Source organism: Calliopsis andreniformis, chromosome 1 (genome assembly GCF_051401765.1).
Source record: "Calliopsis andreniformis isolate RMS-2024a chromosome 1, iyCalAndr_principal, whole genome shotgun sequence".
In the NCBI taxonomy this organism is placed as follows: Eukaryota; Metazoa; Arthropoda; class Insecta; order Hymenoptera; family Andrenidae; genus Calliopsis; species Calliopsis andreniformis.
The window spans coordinates 9,767,728-9,778,149 of NC_135062.1; the positions used below are offsets into that span (position 1 = coordinate 9,767,728).

The window sequence follows — 10,422 nt, forward strand, 5'->3', positions numbered from 1 at the left end:
TGTGTATCTAATTGGTTATAGTATTATTCGGAGCTCGGAAGGTGGTCTCTGGAAATAATGTGAATCTGATTGGATCCAGGCACAATCAGAGCTCTGAACAATAACTAGGGCCGTCTGATCTCGCATGGGCTTTCGAACGTAGTGTATTATTGGCCGAAGTGATCATAAATACTAGTTGAATCGAAGTGTCCCCTATATACGAAAAATTATTAAGTCATTCCATAAGTAATGCCATTTTCTGTTTTATATTTTAAATCAGAAAATTAAGAATCCTTCAAATGAGTCTTAAAAATGAATTGATGAATAGGAAATAGTGATAGAATGTAACATTCGACAGAACCGTGACTGAAAATAATAGTACGTATTAATTACTATACAAATAAAATGATTTTTGGAAACATTAGTTCTGGGATGACTTAATTTACGTCAACATGTGTATCGGGTGCAATTTTTCCAGCTCTGTTTAGTAATTAGTGTTTCGTTTAGAAATGTTTAAAATGAGCAAAAGTCAACGCGCTATCAGAAGCATCCAGAGAGCAACTGTTCTGAGTTACAAAACATTTGTTGAAGCTATTCCTTTTTTTATTTATTTATAATTGAATTTTAATTCAATGAGTTCTAACGATTTCGTATTTTAGTTATGTGATGCATGGCTGATATAACTAAGAAGGAGACACTTAACGCGTTGTGGGTCTTCCTTCGTTGCTCTCGAGCCTTGGTAAGCCATTTACGCTCGATAGAATATCGAGTTACGTTATGTGCGCGGTGTCCGCCACCGCAACAAGGAACCGGTTCGTGGTCTGATGTCGAGCAACGCGTAATTATTCTTCTGTCATGAATCGCGAGAGATTGCCGCTACTTTTCGGAGACTCCAATTCGGATTTGTCACTCTTGTTTGCTACGTTATGCGTTATCGACATCTTCGGCGTTTTTCCAATCATCGCATTGCCGCGCGCGATCGTACAATGCGGTAAGTTTCTTATAACATTTTTAAACACACTTAGAAACAATGAGGAAGTGTAAATTGTGGCGATTATTTCTGTACTTTTTTGTTTCTTTTTTTCTTTATTTAAACGCGTTGACGTTTATGTGAATAGATCTTCTAAAGTAAAATACACTGTCTTGTGAGGCGTTTATATAGAGTGAATCTAAAAGACGTGCACATGCGTCATTCGAGCTTCTTCAGAGATGTATTTTAGAATATTTTAATTAAAAACTATTAACGTAGATATGGACAGTGAGTCACTAGATTATGGAGAAGATTTCATTTTCAGACTTTATTTTCATGTTTCAGACTTTGACCTTTCTTTTGTGTAGAAATGATCAATATATCATTGGTCATTGTAAAGGAATCATGTTATTGCAGCTGTGGTAATATGTATTGTTAACACAGTACTTTATGTTTATACACATGCATTAATTTTATACACTGCTGAAGAAATTCGAATGTGTCTAGTAATCTTTTGGCTTCATTACCTACACTCACTTTAATGAATTTCAACTATTTTATAGCTATATGTATACACACACATTTTGGATTGTATGTACAATGTGTTTTCTTTCACAAAATATTTTATTTAATTTGAGTCGATTTATATAACTGACCTATTATTAAGATATCATTGTAAGAGAGATTGAAGCCAAGAATACAGGAGGCATTGTATGAAAGAGTTGATTCTATTTAAAGTAAATAAAGTTGGTTAACTTGTTAAGAACTTGTTATTTGATACCTAATCTACAATCTATAATTCACGTTTATATAATAATCTTGACATGATCATGAATAGGTTTCTCTAAGTGCACCTATAATGAAGATATTTTTTCCATGATTTTAGGATTATATGGAATTCCTTTGGTTCTTATTATATTGGGTTTACAAATATATACAGCTGTTCTCTTAGGAAAATCATGGATGATTGCAAATACCCTTGATCCACAAATATCAAGGAAAAATCGGTAAAACTCAATATTCATTTCATTGTTAACAATGATTCTTACTTTATTATTTTTTACAGGCATCCTCTTACTGCTGTAACTGAATTAACTCTGGGTCCTCGAGCAAAAACTTTAGTGACAATAATTCTAGACTTCACAGTCTTTGGTTGCAGTATACCTAACTTATTAGTCGGTACGTTTCCAGTCCATTTTTTCACGATAATTTTCTCTACATGATGTATACTTATTTTAAGTGATAAATTACAGCATCGCAAAATTTACAAATGTTTGGCCTGAAAGTATTAGGTCAACAATTCGAGCTATCATTCTGCTATTGGCTTTTGCTTGTGGGAGTGCTTTTGTGTCCTATTATGTGGCTCGGTAGTCCTCGCGATATGAAGTAATTCTGTAACTTTTGTTTCATTATTTTTAAATAAAAAAAAATATAACAAATTAAGGAATTGCTCAAAAGTATTACCTGCTCACTGTATGAACATTTGCAGACTATTGGCCTCGGTTTCTTGCACCATGGTTTTACTAACGGCGTTTTTAACTTGGTGGTGTATAATTGCCGATGATCGAGAGTTGAATGCTATGCCAGTGCCCACTGCTCCAACTTGGGACAAGTTTATTTCTGGGTATCCAGCAAAATACTGTTTGAAATTACTTTTTAATTACGAGTGACATTTAATATTACATAACTTTTCAGATATGGCATGCTGGCATTTCAATTTGACGTGCATCCAACACTAATGACTGTACAGGTAGATATGCGTCGTCCTCAGGATATCAGTAAAGCTGTTATAACTTCCTTCTTCGGTACAACTGAAATATTTACAAAACATTTAATTCCTGTTACAAGTTCCCCATTGATAGCATCATTAACTATTATTGCCATTTACAGTAAGTGGTTCCTTATTTGCTGTTACTGCTGGCTTGGCAGTTTGGAAATATGGAGGCAGTACAACAGCGAATGTTCTGCAAGTGATTCCAGGAAGTTTCACTATGAACATCGCTATACTACTTGCTGCTCTTCAGCTATGTTTGTCGAGTGCTCTAGGTCACTCTGCTCTATTCCAAGATCTGGAAGATCAATGGAATATTCGAAGAAGTAAGCAAATATACATTATGAAAATAAATAGCAGTGTGTTGAAAGTCTGCTGTATAAAATAAATATCTTTATAAACAGCCTTTGGGTGGAAAAGATGTGCCGTACGATCAGCCGTTGTTTTTCTTGGAGTCGCTGTCGGTGAATCCGTGCCAAGATTCGATATCGTAATGGCTCTAATCGGGGGATCCCTGACTGGTCCATTAGTGTTTGTGCTTCCACCGTTGATGTACTCGAAAGCCATGGCTTTGAAGGCAAGATCGATGCAAACGTCCACTCCCGAGATATACTCAGGTTCTGAGAGACGTCGAAGCACGGGGGGCATGATAACTGATCCAAGGATTCACTCAAGATCAATTTATTACGGTGTTCTAGGCGTACCTAAGACCGATTACCACCGATACTCGTATGTTTATTACGACGACCTAGACGGCGAGTTCGACGATGTCTTGGACGATGAAAACCTTGCTTCTGATAGCGGGCTGACCAGTGAAGAGTTTCTAATGACAAGGAGAGACCATGATGTTAAACCAGTGTTCGTAGACGCTAGTCGACCGTTTAAAATCTACAGAAGGGTTTCAGCTCCAGTTGAGCCGGTTCGAAAACCGCTGATAAATTTCAGTGCTCGAAAATGGAGCGATTGGTTCGGTTGTTTAATTGTATTCTTCGGCATTGCAGTTACTGTTTCCTCGACGTATATTAATATTAAGAACACGATTCGTTTCGTTCAATTTACACCTCCTTGTATTGTGAATGCTACTATACTACAAAATCCTACATAAGCGAAGATATTCTTTATAGAAAGACAAAAGGATACACTCGCACACAATCTCTGCGTTATAAGGAAACTTACAATTATCGAGTATATGTAATAAAGATTTTTTACCAGTGTACCGTTCTAACATTTTATCGATTAAAAGTACAAATCACATTTTGTATATTGAATATTAATTATGGAAGTGAATTGGTATTTTAGTTTACAATACTACAAATTTATTATTTTCTTGAAGTTGGTTTCAAATTTAAATTCTTTGGCGCCTTAGTTTCTAGAAATGTTCGCCGCGTGGCAGCACTGGGTTAGAAAAAATTCGCGCCCTTACAAACACGTGGAACTTGAAAATCTATCAAAAATTCCTATTTATAAAATATTATGGATATATATTTTTATTATTTCACGTCCTATAATAATCAGAGTAACAAATAAATTATTTCGTAACGTAGCTACATGTCTCAAAGCAAGCATCAGCATAAAATCAGCTGATTTGAACTATTCTTACCCGTGAAGGTTACCTTGAAAAAATTACTTGTACAAATATATATACGTATTTCCTGTATGCAAATAGCAAAATTTCCACAAGGTTAATTTTTATCTGAATTATTTATTATATTTTTTATTCCATTTAATGACTTTAGAATTAATACGCAACGATATTTTACGAGCCATGAACTGATGTTACTTATTGTTAAGTAGTGAGATATAAATAATAGATGATCATTTATTTCGTGATATTATTTAATTCTCTATCGTTAATAAATTCAGATTTTATCGAGTATACGTGTCTGAATTTTAACTGAATCAGTGAACAAAAGAACAGTAGAAGTCCAAAATTAGCCATTTTCAAATAATCTCAAAACTATACATAAAATGCATAGAACTACACATTGGGATCAAATATCTGAAACTGTGGTTTTTAGATTTACACCACTGACTATTCTTCAACTCACCACTTTAATTATACAATTTTGTCCCTTACGATCCCTTCGTTGTGAACGATCCATTACGTCACATCGTCCAACATTTTTTCTAACATTGTGGAGGGGACATGCATGTACCAACCTGTGACGTTTACGAAGCAGATCTTACGATACTTGGCCGCGCCAAACGAATGAGCCGTTCCTATCGGGTCCATTTTGTTCGTTAACTTCGATACCACCGTCTCTTTCATCGATCTCGAACCCGAGCAAACGGAGCCCTGAAAAAATGCTGCCCAACTGTATCAGAAACATAGGCGTGCAAACGTCAAAACGAAACGTAAGTGCATTATCCAACGTACGACAAATGACCTTTAGCTAGCTTTTCGCCAACACGTTCCATGCCAGGGTCTTGTTAGAATTTTTGTATTGTACGATCTTTCTGCGCGACTCAATGTTTGATATTTCTTTTTTTTTATATATTTCCTGGTGTCTCGCCAGTTTGGGAGTTGGAACGAGGTAATTATTTGTTAAGACCTACCGATGTGTTTTTGTCACCGTCATTGTTCTCGCATTTTGTTAATCGCACCGTTGCTAAAGTTTCCTCGCTTCTATTTCGTTTCCTCCCCTTTGGCTTTGTCGCGAGCTTGTTTCTTTCTGAAATATTGTCATTGGAAAGCATAGAAATACTGTGCAGCTTTGGAAGTTGATGGACTACTTTGTTGAAGTGTGTGCTACATTTATTGTTGAAGGAACAAGTAGTAGCATTTTTGCATATTATCAGTTTTGAGACAGTTTTCGTAAGCAGTTTTTCAATACTTGTAATATTTGTGTGAAGTATTCAAAGTATTAAAAATAAATTCTCTGTCATGAGTTTCATTTATATTTGCACAGTGTATACGCAAGTAAAAATGTATTATTATTGAAGAGTCAAAAGCAATTTTATTTCATTTGTAATTACTGCATATTCCATAATGCAAAAAATCATTATAGGTTTCATGTCATTCTTTAATTCAATTTTACAAACATATATTTTTGGATTAACTTTGTTATATCTCTTTGCTTCATTTCCTTTTTTTTAAAATTACAAATTATATAAGTTCATATTATGGATCTTATAGTTCGTTCTAAAAAGTTAAACACAAATTTTAATGTATTTTGTATTTGTAGGTGGTATCCTATTTCTTCAACAAGAAGAACAATTATGCTACAGAAGCTACTTTTGAAGTAAAGCCTTTCCGATTACACAAACTGGATAGTGGACCGTCCACCACTGTTAAGGTTACTAAAGATGAAGCTATAGAACTCTACAAAAAATTACAAACAATCCGTCGTATGGAAACAGCAGCAGGAAACCTCTATAAAGAAAAAATTGTCAGAGGTTTCTGCCACTTATATTCTGGCCAGGTAAGAATTATTCAATGTGAAAGTTTCTTTTATAAAGATTGTACATTTTCATTGATAAACATTCGTATTTTTAACAGGAAGCCTGTGCAGTTGGCATGAAAGCTGCTCTTAGATCACAGGATTCTGTGATCACAGCCTACCGTGCTCATGGCTGGACCTATTTAATGGGAATCAATCCATTTGGTGTGCTAGCCGAATTAACTGGTAAAAAAGGGGGTAATGCAAAAGGTAAAGGTGGTTCTATGCACATGTACTCCCAGAACTTTTATGGTGGAAATGGCATTGTTGGTGCTCAAGTGAGTATCACTTATTAATAGACTGCAAATACTTATGCAAAATACGAACTATTAAAATTTCTCATTATAATATAATTATTGGAGGATGAGAAAGATCTTTATCTACCTTCCATTTCTTCATAGACACATTTATAACGATACGAATTTGCGTAAATATCCGCAGTCTACTTATTAAAATCATTAAATAATCACTAGGATATTACTATAAAAAAATAATTTATAGGTGCCATTAGGTGTTGGTATCGCGTTTGCTCAAAAATACATGAACACAGGAGGAGTATGTCTGGCCCTGTATGGAGATGGCGCAGCCAATCAGGGACAAGTATTCGAAGCATACAACATGGCCAAATTGTGGGACGTTCCTTGTATCTTTATTTGCGAAAATAATGGATACGGTATGGGTACTAGTGTTGACCGAGCTTCTGCAAGCACAGACTATTATACAAGGGGAGATTACGTCCCTGGAATTTGGGTAGGTTTCTCCTAAGATTAAGTACAATATTTATTGTGCTCGAAATAACACTAAATAATTGAATTCAATAGGTGGACGGTATGGATGTGCTAGCAGTCAGAGAAGCTACAAGATTTGCCATAGATTATTGTACATCTGGCAAAGGTCCTCTTGTCATGGAGGCTGCGACCTATAGATACAGTGGTCACAGTATGTCAGATCCTGGCACTAGTTATCGTTCAAGAGAAGAGATCCAGGAAGTGAGACAAACCCGTGATCCTATCACTGGATTTAAGGAACGAATCTTAAATGCGAATCTCGTCACACAAGACGAAATAAAAGTAAGTCCTAGCTAACCAATTTTTCATTCTCTTGTTTTTAACATCGTTTATAATTAACATTGCTTGTTTACAGGCGATAGAGAGCGCGATAAAGAAAGAAATAGACGATGCTGTGAAAGCTGCTAAAACAGATACTGAAATTCCATTGAGCGAACTCACTACTGATATTTATGCTCAATGTTTAGAAAAAGAAATTCGTAACGTAACTCCATTCAATCCCTTGCCACACGCGAGGCTGGGCCCTGCTGTGAACGCTTAAAGCAATTTCTTTGAAAAAAAGATTTTAAGCGAATATCGTATTCAATTGCCTATATTATACCACCTACTACTGCAAAAGCTCATAGTTTGTACAAAAAAATTTCTCTGGAGGGTATTCCCAATTTAGGTAAAGTAAACATAGCGAATCTTTGAGGAACGATTTCGTTTATTCTTACGGTTCGGTTGTATATACAAATACTGTATATTTATTTTATTTATGAATGTACCGTAAGGCAAAGATTCGATTTTTTTAGATTAATCATTAACGAACGATGATATTCACTGCCACATTGTAGACGGCGATCGAATGTGTACATAAAGCGCATACAACTGTGGATCAAAATAGTAAAGTGTAATTGAGGACAATTCGAAGGACAATACGTTCTTTGTTCTTTTATCCTTTCTAACGCGTAGGGTATATCATTCAAGCTTACTATATCATAGTGTATAATAAATCGATTGAAATTCCCCCAACATACTTTGTAAAATAGTCGAATCACAAATAGTACAAATATATAATCGAAGAGATAGCTGTCTCCATTTAAGATTAAATAAATTTACGTTATTTATAACTTGCTCGAGTTTATTTCCAACCCGATAATATAACAAATTCGTAATTTAATTTTAGAACGCATGGCGGCAGCCCTCGCGGCGTTAATGCATTTAGGAACACGCTATCGAGGAACCATTTCTCTGTCCTTGTTTCTATCGAGGTGTTTGGTGCCTGTCGAGTCGGTGCGACCTCGTGTAAACATTTTGCGCGCAGAGAAGGTCACACGATCGACGAACACGAGGATTTTTTCTAACTGGGCGGACAGATTGACGAAATAAGAGATCGAGAAAGCAGGACGAACGATGGCTGCTGCAGGAAGCGCGAACGCCGGCACGATTCTTCAAAAGCTCGGCTTGCAGCCGATCACGAAATGTAGCCTAGCGAAATTTTACGTCCCGGCTGTCGGAGTTGCTTCCTACACCGCTTTGTCAGTCAATGTAATGAATCCGAGTCTTGTCATCAGGTAAGGCTGAAAGGAATCCATCGTATCGTTAACCTATAACGTTAAGCTAGTTTCGTCATTCATGGAATGTTACGTAATCTTCGAGCGGACGAATACGATTTGAAAATTTTAAGGGAATATCCGATTTTAATTAACTGGGATTGAGTTTAATTCTAAGTATCGCAGAGGCTTAGGAAAATGTGAAACGTGAAGGGAAGAAACGAGGAATGCCGCAAACAACTTTATTGAAAAATTCTAATTTCGGTTCTAGGAGACTAATCCATCAGTAAAGAAATGAGATTTAATGTCTTTTATTGCAGTATTCGTAACATAAAGTTTATGTTTTAATTAGCATAGTCGTCTGTCAAGCGTGACGGATGGCTATGGTTTGATGCTAAATTGGAGCTTTGCAATATAGGTATAGTGCACAATACAAGTGTCATTTGATAGGAAAGTATTCAGTGGTTTAAATCCTTGTAGCTTGTTTTTTAGGTAATGTTTCTGCAAATTAAATAGCCCATCTTTTTCGTCAGATCATGAAGGGTATTTTAATAAAATTTTATATCAATTGAACGAAAATGGGAGCTATAAGAGAATCATAAACACACAGGTGGACATTTCTCGTTCTTCCCTTTACTTTTCAATTTATCTTAAATAAAACTAATAACATCTTGAAATAATCAATTGTTTCAACTTTTATTTTATAAATAATCTAGGGAAAGTAACTTTGTTTTGCTTAAAGATCGAATAAATCATTCTCAAATAGTTAATTCATTTAAATAAAATAACAGATGATCTTGCTGTAAGAGTTTGTGGCAAGATTACTTGATATTTTATTTGAATTTGATCTGTTAATTTGTGTCATGGTGTTGTTACTGCTATATATTTATAGAGTATTTCCAAAGAAAGACATCACAAACTTTTTACTGGGTAGTGCTCTCGTTGGCACTGGGTCGTATATATATAGCCGTGAGCACATGAAAAGTGCTCCTACAAGCATAAGAATTGCATATAGGTAAGAACTTTAATTTATAGTTTATTTGAATGCTAAAGAATGTTGAAATTACATGGACAGATTCTCATGTGACCTTTATTCTGTATAGTACTGCCGGTGCTGTATTGCTGAGCTTTGGGTCAGTTTTGGTATGGGCAGTACTGCGGTCTATTATACCACCTAATCCTACATTATGTACATTAGCCGGCATTGGTTCTGGACTTGCATTCATAAAAATTGGTTCCAGTTATTTAAGCTTTGTTGATGGGCAAATACAAAAGAAATAGATCTATAGTGTTTTCACAAGCAATGAGACATTAATGTGTATTAAATGCATCCAAGCAGAAGTTTGCAATGAAATAGTAGATTGTGAATTGAAAATAAGAAAGAAAAATGTAATGTTAAGTGAAGAACTTTTAGACATCTACAAGTTTGTACATTTTGTATGGTCTTTGCTCTACAAAATGGCTGAAGATTACAGGCCATATTATGTTGAATATAATTATAAATCATTTTGTTTTTTGTCCTCATTAATCACTTCTAAGAACTGAGAAGTACTTTGAGGACATGCATAATAAAAGTTGAAATATTGTTACTATACTTTATATGGAATGTATAAACTATGAGAGTGGTTTCTTGAAATGCAAAATATACCTCACACTATACATTAATGTTACCATGAATGTATATGGAATTGCGACTCATGTAAAAATATGACAAAAAAATGAGCAATATGTGTTAATTTCAAATGGCTTAACAACATGAATGCATTTTTCAGGGCATACAGAAGTGCCTGCCCAAATAATTTATTAGCAGTAGTATTAGTGCTAGACATGTGCAAATTTTTTCAACAGTTTTAATAAATGTTGCACTGAACAAAATCGAAAGACTTTATGTTGTATATAAAAAAATCAAGTTTCTTTTAAAATAAACGTAAGTATAACA

The 10,422-nt window shown here is 35.0% G+C and overlaps 3 protein-coding genes and 1 long non-coding RNA gene across 7 annotated transcripts; 3 read left to right on the top strand and 1 right to left on the bottom strand.

Moving 5' to 3' along the window:
* The first annotated feature begins 18 nt into the window (after positions 1-18).
* Positions 19-3,979, top strand: Mah (solute carrier family member mahogany). Of its 2 annotated transcripts, XM_076379498.1 has the most exons (9): positions 19-970; positions 1,836-1,956; positions 2,016-2,128; positions 2,203-2,335; positions 2,439-2,573; positions 2,645-2,754; positions 2,840-3,046; positions 3,125-3,337; positions 3,419-3,979. In XM_076379498.1, the coding sequence occupies exons 1-9, from the start codon at positions 835-837 to the stop codon at positions 3,823-3,825; spliced, it is 1,575 nt and encodes a 524-aa protein (XP_076235613.1). In that variant the 5' UTR covers positions 19-834; the 3' UTR covers positions 3,826-3,979. The 2 variants fall into 2 exon arrangements, with proteins under 2 accessions (XP_076235613.1, XP_076235609.1); XM_076379494.1 differs by having other exon boundaries at positions 3,125-3,979.
* Positions 2,210-3,126, bottom strand: LOC143180027 (uncharacterized). The gene is made up of 3 exons (XR_013002071.1): positions 2,838-3,126; positions 2,414-2,760; positions 2,210-2,347 (listed from the first exon to the last, which is right to left on the bottom strand). It is a non-coding gene; the product is annotated as an uncharacterized LOC143180027 (long non-coding RNA).
* An 893-nt stretch (positions 3,980-4,872) lies between the features above and the next one.
* Positions 4,873-8,016, top strand: LOC143181922 (pyruvate dehydrogenase E1 component subunit alpha type II, mitochondrial). 3 transcript variants are annotated; one of them, XR_013002356.1, is made up of 8 exons: positions 4,873-5,075; positions 5,237-5,254; positions 5,906-6,142; positions 6,220-6,438; positions 6,662-6,910; positions 6,982-7,230; positions 7,304-7,615; positions 7,743-8,016. XR_013002356.1 is itself a non-coding variant. In XM_076382637.1 (7 exons), exons 1-7 carry the CDS (start codon positions 5,025-5,027, stop codon positions 7,487-7,489), a joined length of 1,209 nt encoding a protein of 402 aa, XP_076238752.1. In that variant the 5' UTR covers positions 4,873-5,024; the 3' UTR covers positions 7,490-8,016. The 3 variants fall into 3 exon arrangements, 2 of the variants coding, with proteins under 2 accessions (XP_076238752.1, XP_076238767.1); XM_076382637.1 differs by having other exon boundaries at positions 7,304-8,016; XM_076382652.1 differs by lacking the exon at positions 5,237-5,254 and having other exon boundaries at positions 4,876-5,075; positions 7,304-8,016.
* A 128-nt stretch (positions 8,017-8,144) lies between these two features.
* LOC143181931 (uncharacterized) lies at positions 8,145-10,211 on the top strand. The gene is made up of 3 exons (XM_076382665.1): positions 8,145-8,504; positions 9,376-9,498; positions 9,587-10,211. The coding sequence occupies exons 1-3, from the start codon at positions 8,344-8,346 to the stop codon at positions 9,762-9,764; spliced, it is 462 nt and encodes a 153-aa protein (XP_076238780.1). The 5' UTR covers positions 8,145-8,343; the 3' UTR covers positions 9,765-10,211.
* Positions 10,212-10,422: the final 211 nt, after the last annotated feature.